General features: G+C 42.3%; 1 protein-coding gene across 5 annotated transcripts in view; it reads right to left on the reverse strand.

Moving 5' to 3' along the window:
• The window catches only part of NCOA7 (nuclear receptor coactivator 7), a 144,293-nt gene that overhangs the window by 13,847 nt on the left and 108,103 nt on the right, over positions 1-22,343 (reverse strand). For all 5 annotated transcript variants that reach the window (XM_027087078.1, XM_027087089.1, XM_027087085.1 and 2 more), the window contains one exon: positions 3,163-3,310. In XM_027087078.1, coding sequence (XP_026942879.1) covers positions 3,163-3,310 — 148 coding nt within the window. The remainder of the gene's footprint in view (positions 1-3,162; positions 3,311-22,343) is intronic.

A 22,343-nucleotide genomic window follows, 5' to 3' on the forward strand; every position in this document is an offset into this window, starting at 1 on the left:
AGGTGAGGAGGACGGGAATTGATATTCTCTGACGCCTTGGCCAGAATGCCAGTGTCACACCATCTCTGCCTCGTGGAGACCCAGTCATGCCTGTGGGGCATCTATGTGCTCTAGAACAGCAGCCTGGAAGAAAGGTGTGTGGAGGAGACAGAGGTGGGAGTCAGCAGCAGAAACCTTGAAAGCCGATGAGCTCGTCCAAGGAAGATGTAATAGATGAGAAGAAAAGAGAGCCAAGGACAAACTAGGGAACACCATGAGAAAAGGGACAAGCAAAGTATACTCAGAGAGACTGGCCAGAGACAGAAAAAGAGTTGATATGAAGAGCCAAGGGAGGGACAGCCTAATAGGCTTGAATATTTTTAATCAACGGTTTCAAACAAGAAGCTTATGAACTGTGGGAAGACAAACATGCAAACAAGTAAAGTGCTGAGCGATACACTACAGAGCTATGAGCAATGGGCTGTGGAAGGACAGGAGGAGTAACTCTGGCTGAAAGCATCACAGAAGTGACACATGAGCTGGACCTTGAAGGATGACAGGAGTCTGACATGGAAAGCTGTGTGTGTGCATGTACACATTCGGGCTGCGAGGGAGTGAATGAGAAAGGGACGAGTGAGGGCAAACACACATATGAAGGGACCTGGCATTCCAGAAGGAGTTAGACCCAAGGGGCAGGCCTCATCATCCTTCATCATCCCAGTCTGACAGAGTTCCAGCCTTGGAAGATCTGACTGCCCACTTGATGAATCTAAACCCAGGCTGGGAGTATTGCTGGAGAAAACCTGCCCTCACTGCAGCCTGGTGTCAGACCCCACCAGGGCTTTCAATACCAGACAGCCATCCTACTGCAGTTCTTCAGTTGGCTTTTTTCCTAGTCTCTATAGCTGCTACTTCAGACCTTCTCCGTATTCCTCTAAGTCTTCCCTCCTTCACTTCTAGGGGGTGCTCCCTCCTGCTGCAGAGAAATAATCAAATGAGCAATGGCAGAATTTACCGCCAGTGAGTCTACATTTTATATGCACACATCCTATTCTTTTCTGCCGCCCGACCACCTAAGACCGATTCTATCCCTACCCCCACATTCCCGGACAATTCTCGGGGATCCAGCCTCCCGCTTATTCCCTCTCCTATTCCCTTATCTTCTGTACCTTCTGTTCCACCGTTCCCGCTGACCTCATCCAAAACGTTACAGTCTCTCTCACGAGAGGGAAAACCTCCCCACCCTCACCTCTTCTTCCAGCCTTCCATCTCATTTTTATTCTTCAAAACCAAATTCGAGTGGTTTGCCCACCTTTACTAGCTCCACTTACTCACCCCCAATTCATTCATTGAACACTGGTAGCTACATTTTGAAGCTACCACTTTAATGAAACTGCTTTTTGTCAAAGTCACCAACTATTACCTCCTTGGTTTTAAATCCAAAAGACATAGCTTAGTTCTTACCTTCTGACTCCTCCGCAGCATTAGGCATTTTTGACCACTACTCCCCTCTTGAAACATTCTCTTCCCTTGGCTTCTAAGACATGACTTTTCTTGTTTTCCATGCCCTCCCCTGGCTGTTCCTTCTCAGTCACCTTTGTGGGCTCGACTATCTTTGGCCCCTTAGAGCTGGCATCCTGAAGGGTTCTGTTCTGAGTCCTGCTCCTTTGCCAATGGACACACTCTCCTAGGCTGACCTCACCTACACTCACAACTTCAACTTTGCTAATCACTTCCGAAAGTATATCTCCAGATCTTTTTCCTAAGTTTTATTCTCAGTTGTCTCTTGGACATTCCACAGACACCTCAAATTTAGATTAAAACCAGAACACAGAGCGTTTTCTGCCAAATCTAATCCTCTTGCTATGCTTCTTATCGCAGTGAAGGGCAGGTACCTCGATCCCTCCAGTTCCCATTCTAAAAACCAAGAGATCAATCTTGACATCTTCCATCTTCTGCACTGCCGCTCTTTCAGCAACTGTTCTCTCTCAACACTGATTCCTGCAAGAGACTCCTAATGGGTCTTCAAGCCTCAAGTGTTGTCCAACTCCATGAACATCTGCCAGCAAGAGCAAGCTCTCCAAAATGTGTATCTGTATTTACTTCTCCAGGCTCCAAACAGCTCCTACTGGTTGAAGCTGTTTGAGGACAGCTCAAACTGCTGCCTTCCTACTGCCCTTAGGAAAATAGCCAAACCAAACCTATGACGAACAGTTCATAGGTCCTTCGTGATCTGCCATTTCATTATCTCCAGCTTCATTTCTTGCCACTCCCTCAGCTTTGCACTCTTACGACCCAGCTACACTGAACTCTTATTAGTTCATCAAATGTCCCACACTCTCTGTTTCTCCCCTGGGTCATTCCTCTACATAGACTTTTCTCTCTGGCCAGAACATGTTCCGTGTTCCATGTCCCACTTTCACCCCAACTGCCTGTCCTCCCACTTCTGATCTCAGCTCAGATTACTCCTTCTGGGTCGCATTCCCTGATTCCCTAGCTCCATTCAGGTGCCTGGGTACATGCTCCCATAGCACGTGACATTTCACCTACAACGGTAATTATCTCACTATATTGTAATGATTTATCTATACTCCTTGATCTCATCCACTGTGCCCCTAACATGAGAAGGGTGTGGTAAGTGCTCAAAAAAATTATGAACAGTTTTTTAGGTCAAATTAAGAAGCTTGACTTTCATCCTGTACGTAATGGGGACCCTGCAGCAGTTTCAAAAAAGAGAAGTGAAACTACTGGGTTGTAGGGGTGGAGATGAGGTCTTTCTGACACACATAACTAGCTTCAACACAGATGAATAAGGTTTTTTCCCCATGTGATTTCAAAGAGGCACAGGAAATCTGACTTCTTGCCAGCCAAGAGGTTACTGGAATTTTGACACAAGAACATTTTGTTTGTGGACTGGACTTTTTTTTTTTTCTTTTTCTTTTTTGCGGTACGCAGGCCTCTCACTGTTGTGGCCTCTCCCGTTGCGGAGCACAGGCTCCGGACGCGCAGTCTCAGCGGCCATGGCTCACGGGCCCAGCCGCTCCGCGGCATGTGGGATCTTCCCGGACCGGGGCACGAACCCGTGTCCCCTGCATCGGCAGGCAGACTCTCAACCACTGCGCCACCAGGGAAGCCCTGTGGACTGGACTTTAAGGGACAGTCTAGCCCTCTCTTGAGTCTCACCTCCCAGCTCTTGGTGGTCGGCTCACTGAAGAAGTTGTCAATCATATTCAGTTCTTCTTTTTCCACCACCACAAAGCCTTGCTCTTTGGCATCTTTCCCATAGACATCAGGAGACCACTGAACAAAGAACGTGTACAAGTGATCCACCCTGAAAAACATGTTCATCACAGGGGTTAACACCAAATCTACTTTCCTGGCAGGCACCAGTAGGAACTTGGGCATGTACAGCTATTTTTTCCTGCTTGGCAAATCCATTTTGCTAATTGGGAAATCTCCCATGTTGAAGATAATCTCTGCTAATGCATTCCAAACCGAAAATAAGTCAATAAATGGAAGCTAAACTCCACAGACACTGAAAAAATGTCTTTCAATCTGAGGCAAAGATCAAGAAATGGGACATAAACGTAAAAAACACAATGAAATATTTACACCAAATGTTTTTTCCTCATTGGGTCTTTGTTTATTGGACACTTGTATTCATGGGAAAAAAATTAATCTGAAGCTTTAGATGGGAACAAAGATAAGCAATATTCCAATGGGTCTTATGTAGATTGAGGCATTATTATATCATAATTTTAATAAAATATCTTTAATAACTAGAAAATATCAGGGATAGTATTAGCTGTTATTTTAACATTAGAAAGAGACAATTTTATTGATATCGGAATGCAGTTTGCTTCCAATATCTCTGTTCTCTTATACATATTTAACATCTGAAGCATCTCTCCAGACTTAATCAATAGAGAGGTGGCTAGTTCCTGAGCAGAGGGTGGGGCTTTTGGTCCCAGCACCTACAATATCCCCCCACCCCCCGCCCATGTAGAACAGTCAAAAGCCCTCTGACCTTAGATTCTACACCTGCAACCATCACAGTGGGGGAGTGGAAGATAGATAGGATCAAATGATTCTTAAAGTCTTTTCTAATTACAAACGGGTAATTTCAATTTGAGGCTACTGTTTGGGACAATGCTAACTTATTGCTAAGTTTTTAAAAGTTATAATTGTAAAAATATTACAACACAATTGCTATAGATTCAATGTTTGTGTGCCCCTAAAATTTGCATGTTGAAATCTAATCCCCAGTGTGATGGTATTTGGATGTAGGACCTTTCAGAGGTGCTTAGGTTATGAGGCATGATTGGGATTAAAAGAGACCCCACCGAGCTGGCTGGCCCCCTGTGCCATGTGAGAACACAGTGAAAAGACAGCCGTCTATGAACCAGTCAGCCCTCACAAGACAGTGAATCTGCCAGCACCTTGATCCTGGACTTCCCAGCCTCTAGAACTGTCAAGAATAAACCTCTTCTCTATAAGCCACCCAGTCTATGGTATTCTGTTATAGCAACCTGAACAAACTAAGACCAATATTAATTAAAACAAAAAAGAAATGTCACTATAATTCTAATATTCCCATCGGTCACACTTTCTTTAGGCTTCTATAGTCCTATCTGTTCTTGAGCACATGTACACAGTTTTCTTTCCATTGTTATCAGGGCTAAGACATAATTGTTATATGTAACATAAAATAATGCATATTTGCCATGTTGCTAGTCCTTGTACTGACTTTTAAAATTATTTATTTATTTATTTATTTATGGCTGAGTTGGGTCCTTGTTGCTGCGCGCAGGCTTTCTCTAGTTGCGCCCAGCATGGGCTACTCTTCGTTGTGGTGCGCGGGCATCTCACTGCAGTGGCTTTTGTTGTGGAGCATGGGCTCCAGGAGTACGGGCTTCAGTAGTTGTGGCATGCAGGCTCACTAGTTGCGGCTCACGGGCTCTAGAGTGCAGGCTCAGTAGTTGTGGCGCACAAGCTTAGTTGCTCCACGGCAGGTGGGATCTTCCCAGACCAGGGCTCAAACCCGTGTCCCCTGCATTGGCAGGCAGATTCTTAACCACTGCACCACCAGGGAAGCCCCTTGTACTGACTTTTAATGCCTACATTTCATGAAAGTAATAAACCATAATTACCCAAATTCCTATGCCTTTGGGATATTTAGGTTTTTTCCATTTCTTTGATTATACAACATTATGATGAACATCCTCATGAGCTATGCCTTTTGCCACCTTTTGAATTATTTCCTCAAGATTAGTTCCCAGAAAAGGGATTATTAGGCCAAAGGGCATGATTTTATAGCTTGTGATTCATCCTGCCAAACTGCTCTTGAAAGGCTGACTAGTTTACTGTGACACGAGCATTGCAGTTTGCATCTAAGTCTCATAACAATCTTGCTTATCCTTCTTTTTCTAAATGAATTTAATATATATTTTAAGTTTTACCCGACTCACTTTGCATTTCTTTGAGTGGTAGTGGGTTGAACATTTTTTAAATGTTTTCTCCCTGGCTGCTTTCATGAATTGGCTCCTTGTGATTGTGGAGTCAATGTTTTTCTTTTCAATATGTGGGAGCCTTTATATAATGTAACATTAACCACTATCAAATGTACTTCTAAGCTGTTTTTTCCTTTTTATATTAATTATGCTTTTTCTTCCATAATATAGAATTACCAGTTTTCATATATTTTATACACACACACATCCTCTCAGTTCCGTTTCTCTTGAGATCCTTGACTAATACAATGGACTACTCTGAAAAACTATATAAGAAACTGATCAAAATGGTTATCTCTGGGGAATGGAATGAGGTAGAAGATATATTGCATTTATATACATATATATATCTTTCCATAAATTATTTAAATTTTTGGACTAGGTAGTACATTTTATAATTGGAGAATTAAAATTATATTTCAAAAGGCAAATAATGAGAAGTTTCCATCTCACTCATATCCCTGTCCATCACATTGTGGGTCCACCTTTTTCTGCTATAGTTGACCACTTTATTATTTCCTTGTGTGTTCTTGTAGTGTTATTTTTGTAGATAGAAATAAATATGAATATAGATTCTCTTTGTCTTTCATTTCTACAAAAGATAGTACTATCCTCTATCTAGCTTTTTTCACTAAACAAGATAGCCTGGATATCCTTCCACAACAGTATAGAGATGGCTTCCTCATTCTTTCTTTTATAGCTACACAGTACTTTACTGTGTGGATTTATCATAGTTTATGTAACCATCCTCTCCAGCTGGACACTTGGGTTGTTTCCAAGACTGTGCTTTTATAAACAATGCTATGATGAGTAACTTGGTATGTCATTTTTGCACACGTACAGGTAGAGTTGTAGGACCTATTCCCAGAAGTGGGACTGTGTTATCAAAGGAGCAATTCACTTATGCTTTTTATATATAATACCATGTTGCCCTTTTTAGGGATGGAATCATTTTTTGCCCTCCTACCAGCAATATGTATACTCTTTTGAATCTCTGAACTATTATTAACATGTAGTATGACATTTCCTATTAAGAGTTAACTTAGAAAAAATCATGACTCCAGAAAGGTTTGAAAAATATATAATTCTAGTGCTTCCCTGGTGGCGCAGTGGTTAAGAATCCACCTGCCGATGCAGAGGACACAGGTTTGAGCCCTGATCCGGGAAGATCCCACGTGCTGCGAAGCAACTAAGCCCGCGCACCCCAACTACTGAAGCCCGTGCGCCTAGAGCCCACACTCTGCAACAAGAAAAGCCACTGCAATGAGAAGCACACACACCTCAACGAACAGTAGCCCCCGCTCGCCGCAACTAGAGAAAGCCCATGTGCAGCAACAAAGACCCAACACAGCCAAAAATAAATACATTAAAAAATATATATATATATATAATTCTAACTCTTTTAGTTTGCTAACACCTAAAATTTAGTCCATCTTAACTGTATTTTAGAAAAAAGTTGAGAACCAAATATGCTTCACTCTAACTTTTGGAAAAGGACACATTTATTACATGCTTATCCACATCAAATAAAATGGCTTCCAAATATTTGTTGGCTAGCTTATTTGTGAGAAAGAGGAAAGCAGTCCCTGATACGTGGGAGTTAGCCTGCTCCTATCGGTCAGGCCCCAGTGTTGGGAGAAACTGGCCTGGCACTCACAGCTAGGCCCTGGTATTCTCCCGTTGAACATTAACAACTTCCCAAAACATCAATATCCGGCAAAGCCACTCTATCACCATGATGAATCAAGACAGAAATGAGACCACTGAGGCCTGACATCTAAACACAAACACTGTCCAACCACAAAAATGACCAAACATCTCTCTAATCTGGCTAATATAAATGACTGTGCTTCTTTACCAATTACGGCACTAGCCTCTCTAGTTTCTCCTCCTTCTACATAGGATTTATAATATACTCAATCACAGAATGACCTTTGCTTCCTGACAGCTTCCAATCTAGAGCAAAGTCCCACTTCTTTAAGTTATCCCTCGAATCACCTAACGTAAACCTACATCCTACGACCCCTTTCAAGCACCCGTTTACTGAGATGGCCCTAGGTCCCATGCAGTGCATTCTCCCTCGTTGCAACAAGTCAACCCAACACATTCAATTTCAGGTGTGTCCCTGGTTGTCCCTGGCTGCAGCACATCGCTTCCTTCAATAATACTCCCTGTGTACCCACTATGTGCCAGTGACCCTGACATTGAGGAACTACCTTCTGGAACATTAGGGTTGGTGGAGATATAGGATATCATTTAATCCAGCTAACTCTCCTTAGATGTAAGAGAATGGGGGCTCTGACGTCTACTACCAGCATCACAGCCAGGACTAGATCGCCTGAGGTGGCAATCAGTGTTCTTTGAACCACACTACAAAGTCCTCCCCTTAACCCACATCGATTTCTGAATTGTTTCCCACTTAACTTCCTGGTTATGACACAAGACACATTTTTATCACTTTCTGAACCTACTTTCCATGAAGCACTGCTCATTTATCCTCTAACATTTTACTCTCAAAGGAGAAGTCACCGTACAAGCATAAACACTGAAAAAGCATCCCAAGAAATGCTGAAAGCTCATGCTGACATATACCCCTGTGTAAGACTGCAAGGGAATGAGGGATGAGGCACAGATTTGAAGTTAAGATTTCATTTCTTCTTAGATATTATGAGAAAATATAAATTGTGAAAACTGCAGGTCAATAAAGATTTTAAGGTGAGATCCAATCTTAGCAATTGCCAGTCACTTCCCTTTTTGGTGACCAAGACATTGAGTTGCTTGGGGAAACCATTTGAGCAATCCTTTCTATTATGTAGATGCAAGGTGAGCAGGACTTATTATTCTGGAGGAAGTTATAATTGAACATTCCCTGCTTGAGGAAGATAACTCTTTCCTCCAACCCACTGGGTGGGTGGATGGGATGGAAGGTGGGTGAGAGGGGAAATCTGTATAAGAAGGAGGATTTCCTAAGAAGGAGGAATTTTGTGCCTAATACCTCTCTTTCAAAGTTCAAGATTATCAGAGCATCTCTGATGAATTAAGGTGGTCCTAATAGAGGTAAGACCTTAGGAAAGGATAATACCCCTTCTTCCACCCCATCCTTCTTGACAAGAAACTATTCAAGGGGGTGGGGAGAATGGCCTGGTCTAGACTCATGACCTGGGATCCACAAGATGCCATGGTTATCTTAGGAGTGGGTGAATGTGGGCATGGTGTGCTGCTGGGAAAACAGTGGGCATACTATGGAAGGAGATGGCTACATATGTCATACACATATGTGTGAGTTCCCAGGAGCTGTAACAAGTGAGGGGCTGGGGGAAGGTGAGTTTTGGCACAAAGTATTCTTGCCTGCCCTGTGCCTTTCTCTCTAGAAGAAATATGTCAACCCGGGGCAAGAATCTGGGATGACCAAGTAAAAGAGGTTTATTCCAAATCTCTTCTCTTGGGACTGCTGGATTTCCAGTGAGTGGTGAATCAAGCCTCTGGGATCGTCTGTTGCCAGAGTGAGTGGCCTATTTTGCAGCAAGGTCAAGAGCAGCCAGGGCCAGCACTGGGCTTGTTGAACTTACCACAAAAGGAAATATCTACAAAGGAGGAAAAAGGCATTCTCAAAATACCACAGAAAAGAGGGTAAAAGTCATAACAATTTTAATGTTAAACAGAGAAGCAACCTTCTGTTTTAAGCAATGCTGATGAAATATGTCAGCTACCTGAAAAGAAAAGACGTGATTCCCTGCCTTGAGGACCGCACACTGCACAACAACTCTAAGAGGCAAGTGTTACTATGCCCAGTTTAAAGATAAGGAAACTGAGGCTCAGAAGATTAATGTGCCCAAACACCCCATCTCTGGAAATGTTCCAGCTAGTCTAAGCTGACTGCCTGTTCTTTTGTGAATGCTAAACCCTAAGGGGGATGGTACATTTTTTGTACCTGTCCACAGACAGAGGTCTCATACTGTAGGTCAACTACTTCCTTGGCTTTGGGTTGTTTTTTTTTTTTTGCGGTACGCGGGCATCTCACTGTTGGCCTCTCCCATTGCGGAGCACAGGCTCCGGACGCGCAGGCTCAGCGGCCATGGCTCACGGGCGCAGCCGCTCCGCGGCATGTGGGATCTTCCCGGACCGGGGCACAAACCCGCGTCCCCTGCATCGGCAGGCGGACTCCCAACCACTGCGCCACCAGGGAAGCCCTTGGCTTTGGATTTTATTAACGAAGCTTAAGTAAGTGTGAGATGCCCTGAGTGGCCCTTAGGTCACATGCGGCCCACTCCCCATTCCCGCTCCCCCACCTTGCACGCACAGGCGCACATCGCTGCCAGCACTGTGCTCCATGCTCGGGGAACATCGCGGGGTGGCCGCCTCACCTCAGCCACACTCCTGGGAATGGTTCTCCACTGGCTGCAACAGGCAGGGCAGCAGCCCTGGACAACCTCCCGCCTCTCTCAGGTGGTGGGCTTTATCTCTGCAGCCAACGAGGTTGCCCCAGCCTCGAGAAGCCTCAGGTGAGATGGCAAACCTCCAAAGTATGTTCTGCTATGGGGCAACCTGATGGGAAGTGCTCATGTCTCTTCTCTCAGACATCCAGGGCACTGGCATACGCCAGTTTCCCTCAACTACAGCCTCCCGCATAAAATCTCCTCCTTCTCTCATGTAGAGAGGGCCCTCACGCGATGCCTCTGAGGAAAAAGGCGTGAACAATTAAAATGGCCTGTTCCACAAGAGAAAATTAAAGTTCACTTGGAGCCAATCTTATTGCTTAATTCTTAGGTCCCTGGAGACCAAAGAGAAGAGGATGTGACTTCATCTTTTCTCCTTCTAGATTAGAGTGGCACTAAGTTTATTTAAGTTTATCTAACCTAATTCTTGGAATGGCTCTTTTTGGCTAACTTAGCTGGATTTTCCTAGTGGTTAGTTACCAGAACTGAACCCTGCCCTCTGGAAACAGGCCTAAAGTTCTGAAAACTCCCCTCCTAGTGTCTCTGGGTTCACCTCGTCCACTCCTTCCTCCTGACTATACCAGTTCCACTCTCACCTTGACCCTCAGCCCTCCTCTTTCCCCAGCATTAGCCCCTCCTGGATTCACACACCCCCAGGCCAGTCTTTCCACCTTACCTGCACCGCCGCCCCCTGGAGGCGCACAGCTTTGATCCTTCTATTGCACTTGCCCTTCCAAACGCCTGCCCACAGAAACAAACATCATCTTTCTAACTGCTCTCTCGGGGTGATGCACGTTGCTGAGTTTGCTTGTTGGCGCTTAATGGATCCACTACAAGTCAAGGGCACCTAACACTGGAGAAACCCTCCCTCGTGGGATTCTCTACTCCCCTCTAGCTCTCTTCCTTCACTGCTTCGCACAGCAGCTATTCCAGACCTCTACTTTCTCAAGCTCTCACCCCCGCTCTCCTACCCACCCACCCTGCCTAAACAGAGGACTCTCCGTTGTACCATTCTAGTAATGCACTCCCCTCTGCTCCCCTCTTAATGAACTTTCTCTTCAGAAGAAGGAACTACTCTCCCGTTTTAACCCTCCTCTCTGAACTTTCAACAGTCCTGCTCCTTAGTGGATTCCCTCCATTATTCCCACCCCACTTCTTCATCCCTTTATCTCCTTCATCTTTTTTTTTTTTTTTTTTTTTTTTTTGCGGTAAGCGGGACTCTCCCTGTTGTGGCCTCTCCCATTGCGGAGCACAGGCTCTGGACGCGCAGGCCCAGCGGCCAAGGCTCACAGGCCCAGCCGCTCCGCAGCACGTGGGATCCTCCCAGACCAGGGCACGAACCCGTGTCCCCTGCATCGGCAGGCGGACTCTCAACCACTGCGCCACCAGGGAAGCCCTATCTCCTTCATCTTAATCCACAAACTTACTTGCACTTCCTTAAAAAATAAGCCTCAAGATTTTGTTTCTCCCTAAAACCTCCTTCCTACACCTCATCTTCCCTTCAGATTGTACTGTTAACATCTGGGTTATGCATTTTTTTCCAACTCCTTTTCATTCCTGATTTTATTAACCTTTTAGTATACGCCCTTTCTTAAACCTGCCTCAGACACTGTCTGGAAGGAGACAGGGTTTTTAAATCTTATTTAAAAGATTATAATGCTTGATAATCTTATTATTTATTTTTATTATTATTATTATTATTTTAAGAAGAGTGATGACAAAGGTAAGCCCAGTGGAGAATCATTTCACACTGGGGTCAGGGACAGCTTCCCAGGGGCCAAGGGCAAGCTGAGTTTTGTTTTTTGGGGTTTTTTTGGCTGCATTGGGTCTTTGTTGCTGCACGGGGGCTTTCTCTAGTTGCGCTGAGTGGGGGCTACTCTTTGTTAAGGTGTTGCGGGGCTCTAGGCACGTGGGCTTCAGTAGTTGTGGCATGTGGGCTCAGTAGTTGTGGCTCTTGGGCTCTAGAGCACAGGCTCAGTAGTTGTGGCGCATGGGGTTAGTTGCTCCGCGGCATGTGGGATCCTCCTGGCCCAAGGATTGAACCCGTGTCCCCTGCATTGGCAGGCAGATTGTTAACCACTGCACCACCAGGGAAGCCCCCAAGCTGAGTTTTGAAGGAGGAGAAAGAGCCAGTTACAGGAGGAAGAGAAGTGGCATTCTACTGGAGGGGATATGTGCAAAAAGACCTGGCATCTTAAGGGCAGGGTGATGCTGGAAGGAGGTCAAACTGGACATGGCAGAGGAAAAGAGGGGCAATACAATCATGTCACTGGTGGCTTCTGACAGAGGATTCTGTGATAGGGAAAAGCTGCTGAGATGCAGTGCCTGCCGAGTGATCCAGGCCCCGCCCTAGAGCGAGCAGGTTGAGAGAAATAAACAAAAATTCCTAACACAGTTCCAACAACACAGCCAGTGGGCATCTGAGCTGGGATGTCCATGTTGAACAGAAACTCATCAGGCAGGGGAAGAATTCCTGACAGGTAGAATGAAAGAGCAAGTTTTACTCTTTGCTAATGGAATGGCAGGAAAGGAAGAAAAAAAAAAAAAACGCCAGAGGGGCCAGGTCACTGGGTCACAGAAAGTCCTGGGCATGAGATAAAATGCTTTGACCTTATCCTGAGGCCACTGTTTACCAAAGTGTAGCAGGGGCGGCTCCACTGACTTCAGAGGATACACAGAGGAACCCATTTTCATAGTTACGTATTTATTTAAAGAGTATTAGGAGTAAATGCAACTAGCATATTATATACTTCAGATTTCACAGATATTACTGCTCAGGAAAAGCCTAAGTAAAAAAAAAAAAGATTTGACCTAAATCCTTTGAAGACAACTATTAAGTAAACAGTAGTACAGATGGTTTGCAGATATGGGGACATTTGGAAAGGAAGTGAATGACCAAAGCTTGAGAAGCACCACTAGACAACACCCAGGGCTCCAGCAGGGAAGAAGCCTGGCCAGGTCTTTAGTTTAGAGAGATTGCTGTGGAGCCAAGGAGGGAAGGTCAGGAAGAGATAGGACCGACTAGAAACAAAGGCTCTGTGGAGAAGGCGACAGCAGTGATCCAGCCATAAGATGATCAAGGCCAGAGCCCAGGCGAGGCAGTGGAGATGGGGAGAAGGCTGCCATCCACACTCCTGCAGGCACAAAAATAATCCCCACCCATCCAGAAACTGGTAATACCGAAACCCAGCACTCAAGCTTTGTTCAGGTTTTCTGTCTAACTACAAATGTGGACTTAATCAGATTTCTTCATAAGCCTCAAGGCTCCTTTAGAGATTCACCCCAAAGGAGACACCACATTCAAGCTACAAATCCCCATTCAGCAGATAAAGTTGTCATCTCTGAAGAAGGAATTCTTTGAAGGTAAGTGACAAAGGTCCTCAGAAGGCAGCAGGCTTACCTTAGAGGCAACAAAGCACTGCCAATTATAAGAAAGGAAGCAACAGCAGCAGTAACAACTAACTTTCATTTAGTGCATGGACAAGCTCATTTGTTTCTCACGATAACCTCAGGAGGTAGCTACCGTAATTATCGGTCCTATTTAAAGGTGGAAGAAACAGACGCTTACACCGATTAACTAACTTGCCCAAGGCCACACAGTATGTTAGGGGCAGACCTGGTATTAACCTCAGGTCAGTTCGTGGTCCCAACCAACATGCTTCACCATTTCCTTTATGGTCAGTCCCTCTGTCCTGGTTTTACTATTTCATAAAAGCCCATCACTGACAAAGCTGTAGGGTTGAGGGATATAAAAACTGATGACAAATCTGAGTTGATGCTTGGAACAAAACATTATTCTAACTATTCACAGATTAGGGGTATGGGTTTTAGGTATGATTATAATCTATGCTATCAAAAAAGACTACTAGTTATGGTGGGATTTTATTTACTGTTGCTTTTTTCCCTTTTTTTTTTAAACATAATTGTGACGTAAAGTACAAAAAGCACACATTTCTAAGTTAAAGACCTGACCTCCCAAGTTGGTGCCACTTGTTATCAACTGGAAGCTTAGAGAAAGGTCCTTAATCTCCCTGAGCTTCTAAAACGAAGATAAGAAAACCTAACTCCTCATATAGGTATCTGGAGCATTAAATGTATAAGTTCATTCTACTTTCGAACAGATCTTTCAGAAAGTCCCTTCCATGTGATTCTCTAAAATCCTGCTACCACATAAACCAACAAACTTGACCAAAATGACCCAGAAGCAGTTAGGCACTCTTGTCTTATCAAAGGTCACCTGACCAGTAAGAAAAGAAATTGGGGCAATACACAGCAAGATATAACCCCTAAATCACTCACTTGATTTCAAAACTATAAGCAGGAACCACTAAATAACTTAATAACTATTTCATTAAAAATATACTTCAGAGTACATTATGGCACAGAGAATAGGAAATAAGATAAGGAAAGGGAAGAAGAGAGAAAATGTGACCCAGAGAGTACTGAACTATATACGTATGCAGTCCCACCATTCACTTGTATTGATTGTAAATTAAAGATATTTCAATGCACTTTGGCCTAAAACCTTCCCAGGCTCCTCCATTCTGAATACAGCCAGAGAAACCCAATAAGGCAAAGCACTCTTGACCACAGAGGTTGTTACTAGAAAACTATCACCTTTTAAAACCCACCCTCGGGCTTCTCTGGTGGCGCAGTGGTTGGGAGTCCGCCTGCCAATGCAGGGGACACGGGTTCGTGACCCGGTCCGGGAGGGTCCCACATGCCGCGGAGTGGCTGGGCCCGTGAGCCATGGCCGCTGAGCCTGCGCGTCCGGAGCCTGTGCTCCGCAACGGGAGAGGCCACAGCAGTGAGAGGCCCGCATGCCGCAAGAAAAAAAAAAAACAACCCACCCTCAGTGGCCTGACCCAAGGTCCTTATATGAAAGGGGTCATTTTAGGGACTTCCCTGTCAGTCCAGTGGTTAAGACTCCATGCTTCCACTGCAGCGGGCATATGTTCGATCCCTGGTTGGGGAACTAAGATCCCGCATGCCACGTGGCGTGGTCCAAAAAAAAAAAAAGAAAGGGGTTATTTTACTTGCTTGTAAGGCCCCTTCTGGAGCCAATATACTACATCTCCAGAGGAAATCAACGGTTAGTAATGCCCTGATGTAATGCCCATTCTTAAACGTTCTTTGTGTGTCTATGAAAAGAAAACATTATTTAAAAATCACCAACTAAATAAGCTTTGTTCTAGTTCACCAAAAATAATAGGAATCTTTTGAGAATCACTATCAAAAGTTATAGTTACAAAAAAGGATCACTCAAACATAAGTAAAAACTGGGACTTCCCTGGTGGCCCAGTTGTTAAGACTCTGCACTCTCAATGCAGAGGGCCTGGGTTCGATCCCTGGTCAGGGAACTAGATCCCGCATGCCTCAACTAAAGATCCTGCATGCAGCAACAAAGGTCCCGCGTGCTGCAACTAAGACCTGGCGCAGCCAAATAAATAAATGTTTAAAAAGATAAGTAAAACCCAAAAGTTTATGTTAATATCAATGCTGGAGGCCTTCAGCTGGCAGCCTGTGGTGCTTTTTAGACTGCTCACCATTTTTTTTTCTTAAATTAAACAGTGGCTAACACCGTAAAATCGGGGAGATTTGACACACATAATCCACAATTCCATTTCTTTTGAAACAGATGGGAAGATGTAGCAACACCAGGCTCACGTTCCCACATAACAGCATTAGGTTGGAGGTCGCGAGTTACCGAGCAGCTGATTCCCAGAGCAGTTAGTTAACACTGGCCCCTGAGCTTCCCTCCCTCCATCCTTCCATCTGGCCCCTGAAAATATTTAGGTTGCAATAATCACTGTTTCTGCATACTTACTCCCAAACGCTATGTGCAGCACCCATCGGCAGGGACTAATTATCCTGCAGTGGAAACAGGCGACAAGCTACTCTCCAGAGCCCTGGCGCTCACTCCTCCACCAGAAAGCACAGCCACGACAGTAGAGCACTCGCTTAAAAAGGGGGTTATTTCTTCATGTGCTTAGGTCTGACTGTAGAGTCACTGATTAACTCAAGGCATTTGCCAAAGCTGGTTAGTGAAGTTACTGAGGGGTGGCTGCCTAACAAGGTGCTTCTGGAAAATGATGATGAATTTCTAGAACTTTCAGTCAGTGAATCAAAGGTAAAATGACCAGGAAAAGAATGAGAGGAAGCAAGATCACTTCAAACCATTTTAAAGTATTAAAAAAAAAAAAAAGTGAGAATATTTATATAAGTAACTAATAATCCTATCACTTATATTTGTTCAGTAGTTTCCTCAAACTTAGAACTTGTGTTAAACACAAAGAGAGAAAGATAATTCCTTTAAGGAATTATTTTGGAGACCTTTTTGAATTTTGTCTTTATTAGTGACATTCTCACCTTAAAACATCATTATAAGACTACAGTAATGACATAAAAATCACCAGGTTTGTATTCTGAAACATACCTGGTTTGGCTAAGTATGGCCTAAGTTGTTCTAGAAAGTATAGTACTTTAAAGATTATTCAGCACTATGGTCTTCTTGTCACTGAGAGTTATTAAAGATTTCAATTTAGCTCTGATTCCATTAAAAGATAACTTTTGATCAGAAAATCTAGCATTAACTACGGTTAAAGATTCCATGGTAGAAAACTAGGTCAGTCTGTGATTCCTTTAATTCACCCTTTTTTCTCTAAGGAAAATGTTAAGAGCATTTTGCTTAGTCTTCATGAGGGTCCTTAGGACTTGGCTATCTTCCCATTGTAAAGAGAGTTTAATAGGAGAATCAATTTTTTTAATGATTTTTTTAATGATTTTACTTCTTGTTAACAAAAGTAATACATGCTCACTAAATGCATGCAGATAGAATATTTAATGGCAGAGAAGGATACTCTTAAGTAAAAGCAGTTTACAAAAGAGTGTGTGTATATCTATACATACACAATTGTATATATATACACTATCATTACATTAATCCATGCATAGAAAAAGGCTGAAAGGCTACAAAAATAAAGATAAATTGTAGTTATCTTTGTGTAACAAAATTATAAACTTTTTGTTTTCTTTTTTATATTCTTCTAAATACTATATAAAGTATATGCATTATTTTAATTATAAGTGATAAGTTATTTAAGCATTTTTATCTATTAGACTATAGGCTAATTTATTCATGCACCCATCCAACTAACATTTTAGGAATATATTATATTCTAGACCTTATGCTGTTTCTAGGACACAGTGTCATAAGACTTGGTCCCTGCCCTCAGAAGGTTAGAGTCCAGGAGGAAAAAGCCACAAGTAGTCCACATTTGTAGAAGAATGTAGTAAGTGTTATGATAGAGGTGAAAGTACAGGGGAGCAGCATCTAAACCAGATGGGGGAAGTTCTTAGAGATGATATTTGAACTAATTTGTGCACTTAGGTGGGGTGGGTAGGGGGGTGGGCACCCAAGCAAGCAGCTAATAAGTCTGATTCATGTTTCTTAACACTGAAACACAGAAGGGTCACAATGGGAGCAAGAGATCCTAGAGATGTTAAATGGATAGAATAAGCTGGATGTGGTGACTGAGCAATGTGGGGAGATGACTGAGAAGCAAGATTATGCCCATGTTCTGGCTTTGGGGACTGAAAGGCTGGTGGTACCAGTTACTGTGATGGAGAAAACAGAAAGCAGGAGTTAGGGGGACAGTGGCAGGGACAAAGATGGAAATAAGGGGACTTCCCTGGTTAAGACCTCGCGCTTCCACTGCAGGGGGCGCCGGTTCGATCCCAGGTCGGGGAACTAAGATCCCGCGTGCCGCGGGTAAGACCGAAATCCTAAGGAAAAAGAACAAACCTTTTCTTAAAAAAAAATGGAAATGAGAAGCCCAGTTTAGAGCATGATCTGTTTTGAGTTTGTTTGATCCATGGATGATGCAAATATTGAAGTTTACTAGGTATATATGTGTTTGGGGCTCAGTAGAAAGTTCTAGACTAAAGATAGCTGAAAATGATTGGCACATAATAAAAAGAATTAGGTGCGGGCAATTGTATCTACAATGAGGAAGAGAAAGAGTCATTTAAAGGGTAACATTTAATGAAGAAACAAACTAGGAAGGGATGATAGAAGGAAAGAAGGTGTTAAAGAAATGAGGGATGGTCAATGGAGTCAAATGCTGCAAAACAAAGTCAAATAAGAACAAAGTAACACCCATTTGTTTACCACAAATGGGAGAATGCCTCGCAGATTCACCAATCCAAAGCAGCAGGATGCTCAGGGAAGGACCTGGGTACTTTGTATGTTTAAAGGCTTCTAGATGAGTTTATTACAAAGCTAAATTTGGCACCCGTTGATCTAAGCCATAAATTCTTTGTTAATGCCATATACTTTCATATCTGTGAAACAGAATACACTCCGCCACAGGCTTCAGTCCCCAACACGCCTGAATCTAGAAACTGGGGATGACCACTCCTGTGAGGGGAAAAGGTGCCGGACTTCACTTCCTCTCCCCAGTGCATCAGTACCTGAGGGTTGTTCCCCTGTCAAGTGCAGGCTGGGAAAGGGCTGTAACTGTCAGTCTAGAGAGGGATCACTGCAGGGTGTATTGTTTGGGGAAACAAGGATTTACGCAGGTAGAGAAAAGAAGGGAACCACCTGAACTCGAGAATATAGTATTTTTAGAGGTGCCAAGCTAGAAAGGTCCTAGACTTACTGCGAAAAGCCCATAAAACGACTAATTCCAGTAAAACCCCAGATTCAGGCAGATCAAGAAAAAGCTAGAAAGGTAGGTCAGTCTGCAAAGAGCTTTTAAAAACAAACAAGGGGTTTAGACTTGAATCCTGAAGGCTTAAGATATTTTGGGGGCAATGTGACAAAATCAAAATATCTTTTTAGAAGATGTGGCCATAAGGTACAAAATAGATTTTAAGGGGGGGACTTCCCTAGTGGTCCAGTGGTTAAGAATCCACTTTCCAATGCAGGGGATGTGGATTCAATCCCTGGTCAGGGAACTAAGATCCCACAAGCCATGGAGCAACTAAGCCCACGCATCACAACTACTGAGCCCACGCACCACAACTAGAGAGAAGCCCGCACACCACAACGAAGATCCCATGTGCCGCAACTAAGATCTGATGCAGCCAAATAAATAAATATTTTTTAAAAAAATAGATTTTAAGGGAAGTAACTAGAGAAGCGGAAATTATAGTTTACGTATAAAGTGCTGTGTTCACAGTAATAGTCATATAAAATAAGGTACCTGGATCTTCAGAAGATGGAATATTATGTGGTTTTTTTGTTTGTTTGTCTGGTTTTGGTCAGATAACCACTGTAGCACATAAAAGTTCATTCTAATACTGAGCCAATGCTAGAACCAGCCTGAACTAAGTTAAGACATCGAGTATCAGAGAAAGGACATTTTAGTCAAGCTCTTTATTTCCATACAATGTACTGATTAGACTACTTCAGTTCAATTAATGAGCACCCATAGAGTATCACCCATAAAATACCAGTCACTTCCTCTCCCCATAACCGCTGAAATATATCCAGCCAGACGGAAGGCACTTGATCAAAGTCCGAGTTGAATAAATTTGAGGATACTGCAAATTTTCATTCCCTCACTAGCCAAGAAATGACTTAGACTGTATGAAGTACCCCTTTCCCACTCCCATTTCAGTGATTTGTTAGCCCAAAGAGTATAATCAATACAGTTTCGACTACTTGCTCTGGAAACTGGTTATGAGAATGGGATTTGAAATCAAAATGACTTGAGTATAAATCCTGGATTTGATGTTTGCCAGTTTGAACAAGATGTTGAAACTCAGCGTGTCCCAGTTTTTGTATTGGTAAAATGGGGAATAACGCCACATGGCTCACAGAACTATCATGAGTATTAAGTGAGATAACCCATGCAAAATAGCATCCAGAGTACCATGACCAGCTCAGAGTCAAGGAGGGTATCGAGTGCCCTGCCTGCCCTCTTGGCTCTCTGACTTAGAGCTGGGGAAATGGATAGTTCAGCTGGTGAGTTAGTTTCTTTGCTACTCCCCTTTGAGTTTCTAAGAGTGGCAATCCTACTTTAGAGGATGAAGATATCGTAAAAGCATCTTTGTGAAGGTAGGTGCTCAACCAGAATGATCTGATGCACTTTACAAAGTTGCAATTCAAGCACCGGAATTCTATAAGGGTCCAAAGATGCTTAGACCCATAGTTTGAAAATGAATAAGATTTCAGATACACAGCACATCATGAAAAGCTCAGTACTCATGACTTGCAGAATTTATTCTAAATATTCCAAAACTAAGACAGAATATTTTTTAAAGACAAAAGGAAAATACAAAGAAGAGCTGAAAGGTAGATCCTGACTAGGATCTGACATCAACCAGTCCCTCCTAACAATGTAAGATAGCTTTGACGGACAAAAGGTTACATAAAGGGTCTTTGTGTCTTTGGCTGCTACTTCTAGAAATGTGAAAAAGGGAAATAAATCTCAATTTGTATTTACTATAGTATAAAACCAACAAAGATTGGACTAAAATGGTCTCTAGATAGATAGATAGAGATATCCAAGTATCTCATAAAATTAAAATGTGATTAGAGAAAATTTTTTTAAAAAAATCAATTATATTCCATTATATCAGTACAAGGAAAAACAGTAAAGAGTAGAAAATAAAATTAAGAAATTCCTACAAAATCCTATTTAGAAAACAGTAACTATGAAACTCTAGATAGAGCTAAGGACTAGCAATGAAACATATTTAATATCAAATACTTATACTTACTTATCCATGGGATGAGCTTTCCGCTGAATATCTTTGGGGGAAATGCTGACCTAACGAAAAGGCACCCTTCCTAAAAATGGGGGCTTGAACACTTGGTTCTACTCTTTGAGGTAGGCAACCATGGAGAACCCTGGAGAGAGAATACACACACTTGCAGGAAGTACCTACTGCTCACGTATTGGATCTGAGAAATATGCATATGACATGGACAGCACGTTTTAAAAGGACAGACACCTGTGTGCTCATGGGTACATAACTTAAATTTTTAAGTATTAAAAAAAAAATCCCAACCATTACAAAGTGCTTGGGAACCTCAGTTATTCTTGACATTATGTAAGGAAATACCACGCTTTCTAAAACAGAATCAACTTAACATATATGATGAGTTTACTCTAAATGTGGGCAGGCACAAAATGTTAATTATCCCACGTAAAACAAAGGGCTTGTTGATCTCAATTAGAAACAGATTAGAGAAACATGGTATTTTACATAATTTTTAACAAATATATATTACAAAATATAAATATCAAGGTATAAATTAATTTCTCATTAAAAGAGTCACACAGAATAAAAATCCTCAGGCCACTACTCACTTGACTCCGTAACAAATGTTATATAACAAGTGTTCACTCAACTTTAAAATAAAACATTTAAAAAGCTACATTTTCTTCCTTTCTCTTCTACCAAATGGATAGAGAATCATACCACTTAGATTTCCCAGTATGTGGGGCAAAGGGCACTCATGCTGGTCTGTATAAATTGCCACACACTTTCCTGTGCAACCTGTATTTAAACGCCTTACACGTACCCTTTGGTTTGGTAAGACAACCTGAAGAATTTTACAAAGGTGTTTAATATAGTGTTGCTTATAATGGAAAAAAAACTGGAATAACCTTATATACAAAGCAGAAACATAATTAAATCAACCAGGAAACATAATGGGGGCTACTAATTATATTGTTCATATACATATAATAGTATAGTAGTACGTAATGTGGAAAATATGCATAACATATTAAGTGGGGAAAAAACCAAATTGCAAAATAGATTCTACCTTCCTCTCCCCTCCTGCTTATCTGTATGTTCAAGTGTTGCTAAAACTATCTTAGCATAATTATTTTCAAGTTTCAACACATTTAAAAATACCCACGGGCTCTCTCTTTCCCCCTTCCCCTCTCTTATTAGTTTACTTATTACACAAATCACACTAACCAATTAATTCATCTTGGATTAAACATTTATACATGATTTGGTAAATTCTACATAATTCCCAGTTAACTCCATTTCCATCTTATTTATTTTAGAAGGTGGATATTATGAAATCAATTATTATGAAATACTTCAGAGATTGAAGCCATAAATAATTGAAAAAAGAAAACTTTTAATTTGAATAGGAATTATTGGTTCTTTCTAAGAAAGGAAATATCTCAGTGTTAAGAAAGGAAAAAAGACAATTGTATTTTTTATATAGAAGAGTATCCAAATGTTTGGAATACAATCTATATTGTCTCTAGAAAGTGCGAGGAACTGTTTTCACAAGATCCTCAGGGTAGGTTCCCAGTCTTACTCATTTATAACTAGCCCAGTGCCTGCCAGGACGTACACACTCAGTAATTGTACAACTATGATCTAGTTACTTAACCCTCACCATGACCCGTTTTTCAAATTAGGAAATCATGTTTCAAATGGA

Source organism: Aethalodelphis obliquidens, unplaced genomic scaffold (genome assembly GCF_003676395.1).
Source record: "Aethalodelphis obliquidens isolate GAN/ISIS:26980383/991018 unplaced genomic scaffold, ASM367639v1 scaffold3, whole genome shotgun sequence".
Lineage (NCBI taxonomy): Eukaryota > Metazoa > Chordata > Mammalia > Artiodactyla > Delphinidae > Aethalodelphis > Aethalodelphis obliquidens.